Raw genomic sequence first — 17,712 nt, 5'->3', positions numbered from 1 at the left:
TGATCAAAGAGCCTGGCATGACTGATGACAGCAGCCATAGCACTGCTAATCTCATGAGGAAAACTGCAGAAATGCCATCAATTGGTGACAAGCAATGGTTTCCCTTAGTCAGATAACAGCAGTCAGCACCGTACAGGTGCCGTTTAGGCCGAGTACAGGCAGTCCTCGGACTTACAACACAATTGGTTCCTGAAAATCACGTCTTAAGTCAAAAACTTTGTAACTTGAATTTCCCATAGGAATGTCGGATTGAGCATCATAAAATTAAAACCGACGACATAAAGTCGAAACACTGACAATTTATAAACATCCTAAGTGCCGTTTGTCATAACTTGAACGTCATATAGTCAAGGACTGCCGGTATTTTAACAATAGCTCACTTAGAGATACTGATGGCACCAAATCCTGCTTGCTTTACTCACTGTGAGTGGGGGCAATGAAGTGAATGAAACTCAAGCAAAGTTGCAGTACGAAAACAGTAGGTGCTGTCAGTGATAAAATGTTTCTGGAATGATTGCCACCAGGTTTACAACTTGTTCCCGAGAGCCTCACATTGCAGTATGCCAAGGGTCAACAGGACTGAAGCAGGACTGGGCAGGATTGGGCCTTCTAGTTTGTTTTTTTGCAGTTGTGTCAGCATTGCCACTACAAAGCCTTCTCTCATTTTGAGATCTGTGTTTCAGCTACAGACATTTTCTGTAAACTGAAGCTCACTACATTAGGAATCAGGCCTAGGGCCGTTTCGTTTTCTTCAATTAAACAAAATGTTATTTTGGCCAATTTTAAATTAAGTTGCTTTTTAAAAAAAAGAAAAGAAAAGACAAATAGTTCCTGAGGGAGGATGATTCTGGCTCCCTTATTTGTTTATATTATGGCAAGTTCTACTGCTGCTGCTGCTGTTGTCCTCTGCCCAGAGCTTCCCAGTCCTGCTGCTTGTCAGAATTAAGCCCTGCCCTCCTCCTGATCCCCCAGCCAGCAGGAAGGCAAAAAAAAATCACTAGAATCGCAGTCATCTATATTCAATCATGATGTTCCAAACCACAAGAGCTTGTAGCGACAATGCTGCAGCATATTGGGCAGTTACGGTAGTAGAATGCTGTCGTGTTTAATTTTATATGAGATGGGGACAAAAGAAAAGAAGTTTAAAGCCTAGATGTTTCCCACAGGTAACCTGTCTGTTTAACATCCATCAATTTTAATAACAGTTATACATACACATTGAGACTGCAATTCCAGGGTCTGATTTTGCATTGAAACTGATTTTACACTAGTGAAACTATTTACTTCAACAGAGTTACTCCTGGTTTACACCAATTAATGAGAAGAATCAGTAAACTGCCACTGAACCTTAGGGTGAAATCCTGGCCCCGCTGACATCAATTGTGACACTCCCACTGACGTTAATGGAACTAGGATTTCACTCGCCATCATTCAAAGAATGATCCAAACCTATGACACAAATACACCTTAAATTTGGCTCAGCTTCAGGTCCTTGTCCAGATCTGCAGAAGTTCAGGTTTGTTTTTTTTAATTGGACATCAGTGGATCAGAGCTGGTGTGCTCAATGCAGCTAAACCAGTTGACACTAGCTGAAGATCTGGGCCTGTATCTTTAGATTGTCCTGTGGCAATTCAGTGTTATGATTAGAGCCAGTCAAAAAATTGGCCTCCCCTGAATATTTTTCATTTGCAGTGGACATTTGAATACTAAAACATTTCAGCCATAAACTTAAATACTTTAATTTCTAAGTGCTGCTCAGTTGTTTTATGTGAGTTGTAGTAGGTCAGGTGCCGCATGTTCCCATTCTTCTTTATAGGCTTCGTGCTCAGACTACATACCCATGATGCACTATGGTCTCCACTCTTGGAGCAGGAGATGGTACATCATGTGAGTCACTGGCCATAGCCTCTCATGGGAGATGTCATCTGGCTGGGAGCCTGGCCCATAGAGGAAAATGTGAACATGAGACAACTGAACTAGAATCCCCAGAGGCACTGCAACAACATTCACAAACTGAAATATTTCAGTTGTCTGGTGTTCAGTTTTTTGATGAAAAAAATAAGTTTCTGCAGAAAGCACACATTTGGTGTGAAAAATTTCATTTTGTCAAAAACCCAGTTTCCCACTGAACAACAGCTTTGAGGGAAAACTGCTCACTGACATCAGACCTGAGAGATCCCTGGGCAGAACACAGCGGAGGAAAAGAAACACTGCTAGCCAGTTAAAGATGGCTTTTCCGTTTTAACTGTGAATTTCCTTGTTTTTGCTGGTTTGCACCACAATCCAAGGATTACTTCAATAGCGCTAACTTCTGGCCTGCAGTGTAACCCCACATATAACCTGCCTTGACAGAACAAGGAGTAATGGTCTCAAGTTGCAGTGGGGGAGGTTTAGGTTGGATATTAGGAAAAACTTTTTCACTCAGAGAGTGGTGAAGCACTGGATTGTGTTGCCTAGGGAGGTGGTGGAATCCCCTTCCTTAGAGGTTTTTACGGTCATGCTACACAAAGCCCTGGCTGGGCTGATTTAGTTGGGAATTGGTCCTGCTTTGAGCAGGAGGTTGGACTAGATGACCTCCTGAGGTCCCTTCCAAACCTGATATTCTATGATTCTATGATATAGCTTCACACTTACAAGCCTGAGTCCTGTTCTTTGTCTACTGACTTGACGGAAGTTCTTGCTAATTTATCCATTAAAAAACAAACCTCAGGCAGCTGCACAATTCATCCATATAAAATACACGGGTTTACCCAAGTTGTTTGCCAAGTGATCAAGACTTGTATATTTGGGCTTTTATATCATAAATTGTGACAAACTAGTTTTACACAAGCCATTTTGGGGTTACTGTAATAAAGGACACATTTACCCTACGCTCTGGACTGGCCACAGCTGGGATCTGGTCTCTGCTGTAGCCACAGCACCCTCATCTGTCATTTCTGACAGCTTTGTTTTGATGAGGGTTGTTAGGACGGTACCTTGCCCTTCCCCCTACAATGCTGCCCGACTGGATCTCAACTGAGTTACTTAGCTATATCCATTTTAATCCATATGGACAATGGAAAATTGACAGGTCTGTTTTTCCAGGCTTCTTTTCTAGTTTGCTCATAGATTCAGACTTTAAGGCCAGAAGAGATTATTGTGATCATCTAGTCTGATGTCCTGCACGTTGCAAGCAACAGAACCTCACTCACCCACTCCATCATTAGATCCCTAACCTCCGCCTGAGTCACTGAAGTCCTCAAATCATGGTTTAAAGACTTTGAGTTACAGAGAATCCACCATTTAGACTAGTTTAAATCTGCAAGTGACCCGTGCCTCCTGCTGCCAAGGAAGGCGAACCCCACCCCCATTCCCCCACCCGGTGGTCTCTGTCAATCTGACTTGAGCGAAAATTCCTTCCCTACCGCAAATATGGTCAACAGTTACACCCTGAGCATGTGGGCAACACCACCAACCAGACACTTGGCAAAGACTTCTTTGTAGTAACTCAGAAGCCTCCCCATCTAGTGTCCAGCATTAGAGATATTTAATACTGGCGGTCACAGATCGGCTACATGCCATTGTAGGCAGTTTCTCTGGTCTTCTTTCCTGTGAAGTGCCTAGCACAACTTTGGGAACTGTCAAAATAATCATTAGTTTCACTCCGGGCTCTCTAGTCTTGCAACATCTGTTACTATTGTTATTTATTTGTACTATTGCAGGACCTAGAGGTCTCAATAGTGACTGCAGCCTGACACAGGAAGAGGGACTACCCCTGCCACAAAGAACTTACAATTGAAACAATAAAAGACAAGCGTGGCAGACTGGAAGTGTTGCACAGATGAGACACTGAGGCACAGCTGGGTTTAGCCTGCAGGTGCTGGGAGGTGTTGGTGGCCTATGATATACAAGAGGTCAGACTGAATGGATGATCTGGTAGTCTCTTCTTGCCTTGAAACTACAACTTTCAGAGTGACTTGCCCAAGGTCAAAGGGGAAGTTTATGGGCACAGCCAGAAAATAAATTCAGATCCCCTTAGTCCCAGTCCAGTGCCTTAACCACAAGACCATCCTCACTCCAAAGAGAATACCATTTTCAATGCCCTTTCTTTCAATAAACTTTCATGAACTATTTCTATTACAATTAGGTCATAAAACTCCTCCCCACCCCCAAAAGAAAAAACTTAATTTGGAACCTAAATGACCTAACACTGTCTCTTCAAAATCCACACACAGTTACAAACAAATACTTTCGGAGGTATAAATTATCACAAGGGTTAGGGGAGCTCGCCAACGGTGCTAGAATTAATGAGTATGAAGCTTTAATGGGTTCTTATAAAGAAGGAGGTAATTTAGGTTTTGGACTCCCATGATATGACTAAAACTTCAACCATTTCTTAGTTTAGCCAAAGCAGTAATGAGCAGAGAATTACCAAGAGACACTTCTAATGAAGATCAACTCTTGTAGTAATGCATGTCACTGCTAGAAAGAAAAAGATGCAATTTTCAGACTGGTTAGAATTAAAAAAAGAAAGAAAGAAATATGCTACAAGAGCTAATAAAGAAATGTTTTCTATAATAAAAAGCAACTGGCTCAGCTCTTCCAAATGACTGTGTGTGCATCCACTTACAAGATACTTCATATCTCCCTAGTTGCTTGGCACATCCATAGCAACAATTCACTTTCTGTGTGGTTATTGTTCCAATGTTTAAGTATGCCAGTATTTCCATCAGATGTCTACTCCTCTGTAGTGAGACAGTGTGACTCCCCTCCTGCCCAGCAGAGGGAGCGTCCTTACAGACACCTAAGTGTGCGGAGCCACTGCCGCCTGTTCCCGCCCCCCGGAAGTCAAGGGGCGGGACAGGAAGTATAAAAGCCGGCCGCCAGAGCTCAGTCAGGCCCCAGCCGCCGCAGGGAGCAGACGTGCCGCTGGGAGCTCGAGACTGGGAGACCTCCAGGACCCAGGGCAGCCACCCAGACTGGCCGGAGCTTCCCCATGCCTTCTACCTGGAGGAGCCTCTGGAGCCTCCCCAGCCCTGCTGCTACCCAGAGAAGCTGCCTGAGCACGCCTGGCCGGACTTCCCCGAGGAGCTGCAGGACCTGCCACCAAGCCCTGGTCGAGAGGAGCCCATGCTGGTGGACTGGCCTGGAACCAATGCCATGGACCAGGTAGGCCCTGAGGGGGAAACTGGAAGTAGCCTGGGGGTAGCCGACCCCAGTCAGGCTGCAGACACACCCGAACTTATGTCAATGTGTTGCAGTCAGGATCCCCACTGACCGTCAGCGGTGATAGCCGCTGCTAGGGCCCCGGGCTGGGACGCAGTGGAGTGGGTGGGCCTGCGTCCCCCCTGCCACCCCACTCCCGGGTGGCAGTCTTCCCCCTCACCCCGGCGCTCAGGCCCAAGGGCCTGAGCCCTGACTCTTTGTTGCCCCGCCCTGATCCAGGGCTTGGCCTGGTCACTAACTTGTATTGTTGCTCAGCCCCTGCACCAGAGGGCCTGAGCTTCCCTGAACTGTGTATTGTTGCTCAGCCCCTGCCCTAGGGCCTGGGCCAAGTTACTGTTTGTGCAGCCCTGAGACAGAGGGCCCTCGCCTTGCGATTCTGTGTTTGTTGCCCAGGAACACCAGGGACCTGCCCAGAGTAGACCGCGTGTAGTGAGCTGGTGTGGCTCCCCTCCACCCTCGGGAGGGTCGAGCCCCGGCATGCACACTTACATCCTCTTAGGCATCAAAACTCATTTTGGGATGAACCTGGAAACATGTTTTTTAACTCCTGCAGCCATTTTTAAACTGCAGCAGTACAGTGAGAATTGTGTTTCTCTCTAGATCATGCACCTAAAGCTCTGAATCTGACAGTGATGTTTTATGGGATCATTTTACAGTTCCTATGTAACAAGGGACTAAGTGATTCTGCTATTTTACTTTTAAATGGATGATATTTTACTCCTTGAAAACTGGGCAGGTAACATGCAAGATTTTAATAAGCACAGCGGTAATAACACTGAATCTATCCCTTACTTCATTTTAATTCTATAGACAGAAACTCTATAATACATAATCCAGCCACTATATTTTATCATGCCAAATCTGTTGAGACAACATATTAAGTAGGAACATGGGAGTAAAATACAGCATCAGACCATCTGCCTATTGAGTGTGGTGTCCTGTTTCCAGAAGAAGGTGATTATGCCCATATAGTACTTGGCCAATGGTGTGAAGCTAGTAGTAAGGAAATGTGTTTGTATATACTTAGATGGCCCATATCTTCACAGAATCTTATTGCTCCAAAACTAGCAATGAATTTAACCTCATCACACCCCCGTGAGGAAAGGAAGTATTATCCCTATTTTACAGGCAAATAAGCTAAGGCACAGAGAGATTAATTAATTTCCCCAGGGTCATACAGGAAGCCTATGGCAGAGATGGGAGTAGAAGACCAATCTCTTGCATCTCAGCCCAGTTTCATACACACCAGACCATCCCTCCTCTATTGGTAATCACTTTATTCCATCATACTTGAGATCTGACTTCCCTTCTCTTAGGTAACTTCCATACAAGGATTAATAATTATCATAATTATCTTGAGGGTAGGGATTGGATACAGAGGGACCTAGATATATTAGAGGATTGGGCCAAAAGAAATCTAATGAGGTTCAACAAGGATAGGTGCAGAGTCCTGCACTTAGGATGGAAGAATCCCATGCACTGTTACAGACTAGGGACCAAATGGCTAGGAAGCAGTTCTGCAGAAAAGGACCTAGGGATTACAGTGAACGAGAATGGGTTACCTAGGGAGGTAGTGGAATCTCCTTCCTTAGAGGTTTTTAAGGTCAGGCTTGACAAAGCCCTGGCTGGGATGATTTAGTTGGGTTTGGTCCTGCTTTGAGCAGGGGGTTGGACTAGATGACCTCCTGAGGTCCCTTCCAACCCTGAGATTCTATGATTCTATGATCCTGAAAGCCCCCTGCACCAAAACTGAAGCAAAGTAAAAAGAACATGGAACCGTGGGTGGTCGTGTAGTAGTTTTCATTAGCTACAATGCCACCAGCACAGTAGCTACTGAGATAAGAATGGATTCAGACCTTACCATAAAGATTTGCCCTCAAGAACATGAAAAGAATAAAATGAATGTATAGTTCATGTTCTGAATACTGCTACTACCTGTTAATTGAAGCATTTGCACCTATTGATAAAATTAAGTAATTCCATTTTGTTTACCCCCATCATCATGGTAATATAATAATGTTGGGTCTCAGCTCTACTACTGATGCTACTGTGTATGATCTTCATTAGGCCATGGTACTCTTTCAATATTCTGCTATACTCAAAGGAACATGTACTACGGTAACATGGCACTTCTGTCTGCTCCTGAGATTCTTTACCATTGGAAACCATGGAATAAGTGCTTTCCTGATTTAAATACTAACAAAAAGTCTGCCAACAGCAATACCCCACCCACAAGAGAGTACCACACAGATGGGAAGGGGCAGGTGGAGCAAGGTGCGCTAACCATTTCTGCCCCTTGTAATTAGCTTTATGCTTGCTCCATAGGAGTGTATGAGCTGTGAGAGGTGTCACTGTTATTCTGAACAGCTCAGCTGAAGATAAAGGAATAAAACCAGACTCCCTCAGGAAAGTGTTTTAAGCTTGGGTTTTAGAACATTTCTTCCCTCCGCCCCCAACTCTCAGTTTTAGATAATCTGTTATAGAACATGGCTAAAAGACACATTCAACTAGACACCTAATCCAATTTCTGACACAGTATTTTAAACTAAGCATGCTTAGCAAGTGAAGGAGAAACAACTCACCTAAAATGTAGATCGTCTGTTGATCATTTCTTTGTCCAAGGGAATTGGTCACCTTACAGACGTAAGTCCCAGTATAATTGTAAGTCAACCGACTGTTGAAATGCAGAGTATTATTTGAAGACATTAAACCTTCAGGCCATTGCCCATCCAACCTGACAATATTTGGAAGTTTAAGCATTCTCAGAATTTACACAATAAAATTTAAATGCAAAATGTATTATCTGACCTGGCTGGTGGCTCCTCTTCCCCTGCATGGCATCTGGGGTCATGTTAGACCCATCCCCAGATTTCTCCCTCAGCTGTCGGAAGCTCTGCCAACTCCCTCCTCTCCCGCCCCATCTCATCCCCCATACTTCCTATAGCCATCGCTCCTCAGCTGCAGAGGGAGGAATCGCTGTACAGGGAGCTGCTCCTCGTGCATCCAAACCCCCTTATACCCAGAATCCTCCCGACTAGCCCCACTCTCCCTGCACCTGGATCACCCCAACAACCCACCCTACCAAACCCCAACCAGCTGCACCTGGATCCTGACCCCACTGGATCCTCACACTGAGCACCCACCCACACCTCACACTGAGCCCCAACCATCTTCACCGGGACCATCCTGCAGAGTTCCTTTAACACTGCACCCAGAACTGTCCAACAAGTCCCTGTGCATCCAGATCTCCCCCCACTGCACCCAGATCCCCTACTAAGCTTCCTGCACCCAGATTGCCCCACACAGAACCCTCCCAACCCACACCTGGATTCCCCCACACTAAGCCCCTCCACCCTTGGATCTTGCCTGCCCTATTGCATATGGCACATAGGGTAGGGCCCTGGGGTGTTTCTGGGGCACACTATGTCACAGTTGGGTGCAGCCTCACCACTCAGTCTGTGTCCCGGGGGGGAGGGGTGGCACGGTGGAGCTGCACAGTGATGTTCCATCTCTGTGCAGCCAGTGTCCCGAGCTCCCCACACCATGCTGGAGCCTCCACATTTATTTGACAATTATTTAAAATATTGTATGTAGAATTTTTTGGCGCAGAATGCCTTCACAAGGAGTCTTTTGTGCTCTTCTGCAGGTTTGTAGGCTGTAAATAAATCATCTTCCATCTTTTGAAGTAAGGCTTGAAGGACACATTTTCCAAACACATTTACAAGAATGAGCAATCTTAAAACAGACCAACTTTATCACCAGTTTAGCTCCAAATCCTGTCAATGGAATTAAGTTCAGGGCCTGTGTGGGGATGGTGTTGCAACCACAGGGTGAGTCACCATCGAAGAAGAGGATGGAGGGTAAGCAAGCTCAGAGAAATGAGTTAGCAGGGCCGGCTCCAGACCCCAGCGTGCCAAGCGCGCACTTGGGGCGGCGTCCTGCAGGAGGGCAGCAGGCGGCTCTGGTGGACCTCCCGCAGGCATGCCTGTGGAAGGTCCGCGCTGGTCCCACGACTCCGGTGGACCTCCCGCAGACGTCTGCAAATCCTAGAGTCGCCCCTGTGAGTTGGTACCAGTGCAGAGCACAGGGGCAGCTCTAGGCGACTGGCAGAGCACCCCCCATGGCTTGCCGCTCCAGACACGTGCTTGGCGTGCTGGTGCCTGGAGCCACCCCTGGTGGAGTGCCTCTCAGTACCTTTCAATAATGATGATTCGGGCTCTTTGAGGATTCGGAGGTCTTTGTGAGATAGGAGTCTGGACAGTACCAGGACGTGTGAATGTGTTTTCTCAGGAGTAAGCACATAGGGTGGTGCCGGATGCAGCACCAGAATAGGTATGGTACACTTTTCACTTCTAGCTATGGAAGACTGTACCAATAAGGACTTTGCCTCCAAATCTCAAAATGAAGGCTGAGTCGGATGCCAGTGTCGGAATCTCTCTAGATGACTTCTAGGTATGCCCCTGTGGTCACAGTACTGCAGGAAAGGGAGCCTCACAAATATCTGTGTTTGGACATGAGGTCTCAAGACCCAGATCAAGGAAGTGACTTTCTCTTTTTTGTCTGATTCTGGAGAATAGGGTCTTTCCTTGGGAAGTCTAGTGTCTTTGGTTACTGCCGAAGCAGAGCTGGTCAAAAGAACCAATATATTTGGGTCTGACTCACCACCTGAGTCTCAAAAAGCACTACATAAATAGGAATGTACATTTTTTCCTACCTCAATTTTTTAGATCTGTTTTTAAATCTTAAGTAGACTTTACATTTAGAGGGAATGTGGATTTCTCCCAAGCAGCAGAGAGGCAGGCTGAATCTCCATCACTCCAAGGGAAGGACTTATGGCCCATATGGAAAGGTTTGAAGTCCAGGGTCTACAACCTAACCCACACTTGGGGCTGCGGATGAGGGCCAGGAGTTGAGGGTGGAGGTGAGGGAGAGAACAGGGACCCAGAGGAAAGAAGGGGTGAACCCTCTCAAAGAGTGAACTTGTGCTAACAGAAAAAATAAATCTAAAAAGAAACTAAAATGAGAAAGGCATAAGAAAGCAAAGGGTAGCCAGCTACATAGTTCAACTGCTGGGCACGGACTACTCTGTTGCAAGACACTGGCAGTTTATTGAGGTATGAGGGTGAAGAGGGCATAGGTGCGGACACCACTGGCAAACATCGCTGATCAAGAGTGCACGAGCAGGCAGCATATACTGACAGAGCACCCACAGGGACATTACTCAAAGAAGAGAGAGAGAGAGAGAGAGAGAGTGTGTGTGTGTGTGTGTGTGTGTGTGTTTCTATGAGTGAAGTGTCAATACAATCTGCCATGCAACACCACATGCTACAGCTACTTTTCATGAACAGTACCCTAAAAATTCAACATGTACAGTGAATGAACATCCTCAGACTTTCTTCCATGTGAGCTTTTGCTGACTATAGGCCAATGACTTCTAGACAACTTTGGAAATGTTTTATTTCTGCAGCTTAATAGCTATCCTGTTTGACAATCTCAGTTTTCACACCATAGGAGTCAAGTGGCTAAACATGCACAAATCTGTACTTATGTTACTTTTCATTGTACATGCATGGACTTTTATTGTCATTTCATTGCGTGAACACAACACACTGCTGCAATACACACTCATTTGTCATCTCCCCAGCCAAACAAGGATTCATTAACCTCGTTGTGTACAGATTTGTCCATCTACTTCCAGGTTATTAAGATCGCTCAGCATGTGTTATTACTATTACTGAGAATATAACCTAGCCCCTTTATCTTAAAATTCAGTGGACAAAACGCAAAAATACAGCTATTCTGCACCAGTTCAATTCAAACGCATTATTTAGAATTTAAACTGGATTTGAAATCAACTTCAACTGAAATGTTTTCTGGGACAAAGAGGTACAGATGAGATTCTACCTTTGCTTTCCCCAAATGCCACTACTTTGTTCATTTTTTCAGAAGCAAGTACAAGTAAATACCCCACACGTGACGCAGCCCTCCAGCCTTGCATAACAGTGGTCTGACCCTCTGCATTGTAGCTCAGTATCCTGTCAATAAATGCAACCTCAACTTTTTAAAGTCGGCATTCTTATCATGATTAAGTTTCTGCCAAGGAGTTTATTACAAGAAATTTGTATATAAGTTCATCTCCAATTTCTTGAAATTAAAGTTCTCTGCTTTTACAAACCATGTTAGACTTGTCTATACCACATGAGGAATGAAACTAAATCTGGGAATTGGTTTAAGTGTTATGAAAGCCCCTTTAGTGAGAAGGTTAACATATCTTGTAAAACTAGATTAGTTATTTGTCCTTATTACTTTTAACCTGCATCATAACATGTTGGAGAGGATAGGAGGGGATTTTTTTGTTAATCCAACTGGTTTAAATGTGATCCAATTGAGACTACTTCATTTGTTTCTTAATTTTTAATGTAATACTTGGATAGCATATTTTGTTTTGCGTTTAGGAGGTTCCATTCAAGAAACTTTGGTTGTATGTTTATTATTATTAACCCCGCATTTCAAATACAATTTTAAAAAGCTTTGTCTACACCACGCAGCTTTTAGCAAAATTCCTGTGCCGCTACAGCCATGCTGCTAAAAGTCGTGCAATGAGCGACTCCTGCAGACAAATTACTGTTCACACTGGCACAGGGGTCGGCAACCTTTCAGAAGTGGTGTGCCAAGTCTTCATTTATTCACTCTAATTTAAGGTGTGCCGATAATGCATTTTAACATTTTTAAGGTCTCTTTCTATAAGTCTATAAACTATTGTTGTATGTAAACAAGATTTTTAAAATGTTTAAAATGTTTAAGAAGCTTCATTTAAAATTAAATTAAAATGCAGATCTTATCAGTTTAGTGCAGTGGTTCTTAACCAGGGGTGCATGCACCCCCTGGGGCAGGGCTGGTGCAAGGATACTTTATGCCCTGGGCAAAACTTCCACCTTGCCCCCTCCATCCCCCGCACATCGGTTCATTGATGGGCAAATTCCAAGGAGCCTTTATAAACCCCAGGGGCCAGCCTGCCCAGGGGCCAGCCGTGCCCAGGGGCTGCTCCCCAGAGCAGGTTCCCCCCTCCCCTCCCCCTGAACACCCCTCCCCACCCTGGTGGCCCCTGCCCAGCATCCACTCACTGGCTTTGCTGGGCTTGGGCCGCTGCAGCAGCTTGGCAGGGAGGAGCTGCCTTCCAGAGGGACCAGAGAGCCAGAGTGTCCTGGTTGCGGCAGCAGCAAGCTCCAGCCATGGGGGAGCCAGCGTGGTGCCGGGGGGGCAGCAGGCCTGCAAAGGCAGTGGCGCCGCTAGCAGGGAGCACCTGCACCCTCCCACCCCTCCTGCCCATGCTGCTGATGCAGTGGTGGGGGGGACCTGAGGGAGGGGCAGCGGCGGCTCACAGTTCCAGGAGCCGCAGAACCTGAGTGTGGTGAGGGGGGAGCCGGGAGGCCTGCCTGCCTTGCAGCCTGGTGCCCCCCTGGGGGGCTCCTGCAGCAGATGCATGTGGGCGGCAGTCCCCATGTGCCCCCCGGCTCCCTCTCGCCGCGCTCGGGCTCTGCGGCTCCCGGAACTGTGAGCCACCGCCCCTCCCACAGCAGGCTCAAGGCCCCGTGCCCCGGTGGCTCATGCTCCCAGGAGCCACAGAGCCCGAGCACGATAAGGGGGGAACCGGGGGACGCGCCTGCAGCCGGTCTGGAGTCCCAGCCACCGGCCCCACTCCGCCTCTGCCAACCCCTGTACTGGCGCTTTTCATCGGTAAAACTTACGCTGTTTGGGGTGGGGAGGGTCTTTTTAACATTGCTAAACGACAAAAGTTTTGCCAACGAAGTTCCAATGTAAACTTTTAGTCTTTTTTCTTCTAACTGATCCAGGAAGCAACTTGAGGTTACAAGGTGGTACCACAGCTGATCTTTAATGCTTCTTATAGCACTATTACTATCAGTGATTCTCATAGCACTATTACTATGCATTACATACACTTAAACACTCACACAAGTTCTTTTCTTTTTTTCAGACAGACTGACCAAGTGAAGTTGAAGTAAAAGGGAAGTTATCTTTTGGGGCCATATATTTGCTCCAGAAGTGGCTCCCTGCAGGGGAACGTACTTAACATGCAAGACTACAGATGGCAGGCAGCAGGACTCTCAGTAAAGGCATCCAATTCATATTGGAGTCATGAAAAACTGCTTTTATCACACAACAGGAAGCCATACAGAGATACCAGATATCAGCACGGGTTGACTTAAGTTTTGAGTCATGAGGGGAGCCATCTCATGCAGCTTATTTGGAAGTAGATACAGTGGCTTACTCTTCACTAAAGCATGGTAAACTTGATGATTGAAATGATACTTCAAGTATTTTCCATCCCAATTTTCAATGTAATATCAATGTTATATAATTTTATTCAAATAATATCCCAGTTTTTTTGCATTTTTGCTTTATGCACGTCCTCAACTCACACGGAGGAGGAAGGCTGGACAACAGGTGCTTACAATGTCTTACTGTAACCGGGTCGGACTCACCCCTGCGGCGCCTCCTGCTGGTCGTCCTTGGGAATTAGCTCAGTCCAGCGTTCGGAGCGCCCTCTGCAGGCCGGTGATCCACCTGTCTTCTCCTGGCCCCCGTGTCCCTCCCAGGACCTCGGTGCCCCTTTAACTGGGTCTCCCCCTTCCAGGGGAACCCCCACCCCACTATCCCCACTTTGCCTCAGTGTTGGCTACTGCCCAGTCATTGTCTAGCCCAGGGGTGGGCAAAATTTTTGGGCCGAGGGCCACATCTGGGTGGGGAAATTGTATGCAGGGCCGGGGCGGGGGTTGGGGTGCAGGAGGGAGTATGGGATGTGGGAGGGGATGTGGTGTGCAGGAAGGGGCTCAGGGCAAGGGATTGGGGCACAGGAGGGGTGCAGGGCATATGAGGGAGCTCGGAAGGGGGTTGGCGTGCAGGAGGGGTGCCGAGTGCGAGAGGGGGCTCAGGCCAGGGTGTTGGGGTGCAGGAGGGGTGAGAGGTGCAGGCAGAGGGCTTAGGCCAGGGAGTTGGGGGGCGGGGTGCAGGAGGGGTTCGGGCTCCAGCCCGTGCCACTTACCTAAAGCGGCTCTGGGGTGGCAGCGGTGCGAACCGGGGCCAGGGTAGGCTCCCTGCACGCCTGCCCTGGCCCCACGCTGCGCCGTTCCGGAAAGCGCTGTGGCCCCTGGGGGAAGAGGGATGGAGGGCTCCGCATGCGCTGCCCTTGCCGCGCCTCCAGGTACCTCCCCCAAAGCTCCCATTGGCCATGGTTCCCCGTTCCCAACCAATGGGAGCTGCAGGAGGCAGTGCCTGGCGGCAAGGGCAACACACGGAGCCCTCTCCCCCCCCCCCCGCCCCTGGGGGGCTGCAGAGAAGTGGTGCCGGCCGCTTCTGAGACCGGTGTGGGGCCTGCAGCACCACGGGGGGCAATCCCACGGGCCAGATCCAAAGCCCTGAGGGGCCGGATACGGCCCGTGGGCCGTGGTTTGCCCACCCCTGGTCTAGGCGCACACCCTGGGGCAGACTGCAGTATCAGCCTACTCATCACAGGCAAAGGGGTTTGGACCCGCTGCCTTTGCCTACCCCTGGGTTGCCCCCTGCAACCCCCAGTACCTCTTAGCCCTCTGCTAGGCCGCAGCCTGGGGCTTTCCAGGCTGGAGCTCCCCAGCTCCTCTGCCTTTCCCCAGCCGTGCTCCACTCAGGTACCCGGTCTAGCTCCCTGCAGCCAGGCCCATCTCTCTCTACAGCCAGAGAGAGACTGTTTTTCTTCTGGCTCCCCTGGCCTTCTTATAAGGCCCTGTTGCTCAGTTTGGGGCGTGGCCCCAGCTGCAGCCACTTCCCCAATCAGCCCAGCCTAAAGCCCCTTCCCAGGGCTGTTTTAAAGCCCCCAAAGGGCAGGAGCGGGTAGCCACCCCGCTACACTTACACTAAGCCCAAGAAACTCAATATCACAAATCACCTGTCAAAGAAGTTATTCCATTCATAAAAATAAGTGGATTTATCCTAAAGCATTGGTAACTGCTCAGACTTCAGAGTAACAATCATTTTTCACTTGTACTTTCCCAACCCAATTGCTACTGCTCCCCTTTCCTTAGGAGTCATCAACTATATAAGGCCAATATTTTTCTTTACATCATCCACATGTCTCAATCCATACATCTGATGCATCAGTATGAGACATATTTCAAAAGCAGTCATTTCTAATACATAGAATATGCATTAGTCATGTACTGAAACCAGACAAGCTAGTAGCAGTCAAAGGGCCTTGTTTCCACTATGTCATAAGCCAGTAGCACCCTTCAAAACTCTCCTTTATTAAAATATTGATTGTGTATTTAAATGGAAAATTCATCTTTTGTTTTCATGAACACTCACCTGGTCCATGTAAATTCCGTGGGCGGTGGATTTGCGCCAGCATTACACTGGAGCTGAACATGCTCTCTTCCAATGAACCAGTTTCCATCATACCCAGTTACTGAAACTTCAGGGGCATCTATAAAATATGAGTCATTTCACATTCCAATATTCAAAGTACATTACTAAAAAGGAGACACGCATTGCTTAGAATGATATGTCTACATGTTGTATTTAACTAACAGTATGGCAGTGCTTAATCTCCAACGAGCAATGGTAGTCCTACCTGGAAATCTTAGTAAATTACACGTATACATGGGTAGTTGGCATCGGAGGCTTAACATGAAGCAAATCAGCGGGCCCCATAAGTTTTTAGTTTGTTAACTGAAACAAGCGGAGATAATTATATATTTTTTACATCAACAATGCCAATTTTTAGCATGATGCAGTGCTAACTTCAATCGTTCAAATATGCCAGATTCTGTGAATTCAAAAAAATTCATATTACACGGTGGTAAATGATGAATTGCACATATGACATGAGTAACTTCTGGCTAATGATTTATACTGTAGTAGGTATCTGCACTGTGCCTATGTTAATAATACTAGTCAAACCAGCAAGGAACTTTAGCGTATTCTTTGTTTAATTTTGTTTTATTTCTTTTCAAAGGACTCAACCAACTAGTAACTGTTGGTAAATATTTAATGTTTTGATAGAGCAGATTACAGCAAGGGGCCTGATGTTCAGTAAGGAATGAAAGTATCTTTAAAATATTATTACCACTCAGTTGCTTTTCTGAAGTAGTAATTAAGTTACTCTAACCCATCAATATTTTCTATTCTGAGATCTACATCCTACACTTCCTTTCCCCTTCTCCTGCACACCCATTACTGTGTTATGGTTTGTGTTTGAAAATGGATGCCTAAAGCTAACATTTTGAATCCTTAGGAACCCAATATGTTCTGGAATTTGAAAATTCTGGTCATATATTTGATAGCCCAACTTCAGGCATCTATTTGGGGTTATGTATCAGAGAGGTAGCCGTGTTAGTCTGGTTCTGTAAAAGCAGCAAAGAATCCTGTGGCACCTTATAGACTAACAGACGTTTTGCAGCATGAGCTTTCGTGGGTGAATGCCCACTTCATCGGATGCAAGAGTTATGGGTTATGTGGACTAAAGTTTGTAACAGCACATCGAAATGACCAACATACCATACAATGTAAGGTTTTAAGAAATTCAACTTCTTTATGGCAAGTTACAAGTTACGCTTCAATGGGGAGAAACTGACTGGAATTTATTTTGGAGGCAACTCTTGTCAAAGTCAGCAGGCCATCAGAGCACCGCATTATTAGTGGTTAATCTAGGGAGACATGCTAAGGCCATGTCTTCAAACTGCAGTTTGGACTATGGGAGTGTGAAAAGGACTCAGCACCTGGTGTGTAATGATATTCACACTCCCACAATCTAAACAGCAAGGCATTGTAAACAAGCCCTACATTTGTTAGGGCTTTAATCTGTGACCATCAAGACAGTTTTTCAAGTAGCCAGAAGTTCAACAGCAAAGAGCTAGAAAGAGGTCTTTTATTGTTGTATTTGTTAATTAACTGAAATTGAAGTAGTACATGTGCCACACTTTTTCCTTGTGATATGCTAACAGTAGTAAAGATGCAGAATCCAAAACAATCTGGTCATACACAGAAACTTATTTGCTGCAATAAAGACACAAACATTGCTAACAGATGAAAGCTCTGCAAATTTCTACAGCTGAGATAGAAGGTGCAGTTATGAAATTATAAAGATTATTATTAGGGTCAAATAAGGAGGGGGGCTTGGTAATTTATCATCTCCTGTCACTTGTTTCTTTTAGGGACATCAAGTTTAACAAACCAAAACACATATACATATATATATTATGTGATAGACCCAGGCCAGTTGGGTACAGCAGAATAGCAGAAGGCAGATATACTGGCCACTGGATTAACAGTTTTCTGTTCCCTGACTGACCAGAGCAGGGGCTGCTCCAGGCTAATGAGAACACCTGACTCTAATTAACCTGTAACGAGTCAGGTGAGGCCATTCAGTTAATGTGACCACCTGACTCTAATTAAGGCCCTGCTGATACTATAAAAAGGGCTCACTCCAGTCAGGCAGAGGAGAGCCAGGGAGCC

The 17,712-nt window shown here is 46.4% G+C and overlaps 1 protein-coding gene across 2 annotated transcripts in view; it reads right to left on the bottom strand.

Annotated features, from left to right (window-relative positions):
• The window catches only part of LOC123354693 (nectin-3-like), a 44,775-nt gene that overhangs the window by 11,759 nt on the left and 15,304 nt on the right, over window positions 1–17,712 (bottom strand). For both annotated transcript variants that reach the window (XM_044996822.1, XM_044996821.1), the window contains exons 5-6: window positions 15,565–15,682; window positions 7,788–7,939 (exon numbers count right to left, since the gene is read on the bottom strand). In XM_044996822.1, coding sequence (XP_044852757.1) covers window positions 7,788–7,939; window positions 15,565–15,682 — 270 coding nt within the window. The remainder of the gene's footprint in view (window positions 1–7,787; window positions 7,940–15,564; window positions 15,683–17,712) is intronic.

Source organism: Mauremys mutica, chromosome 22, assembly GCF_020497125.1.
Source record: "Mauremys mutica isolate MM-2020 ecotype Southern chromosome 22, ASM2049712v1, whole genome shotgun sequence".
In the NCBI taxonomy this organism is placed as follows: Eukaryota; Metazoa; Chordata; order Testudines; family Geoemydidae; genus Mauremys; species Mauremys mutica.
Note: the sequence above shows the minus strand (reverse complement) of the source record. Positions and strands in the feature narration are given on the sequence as shown.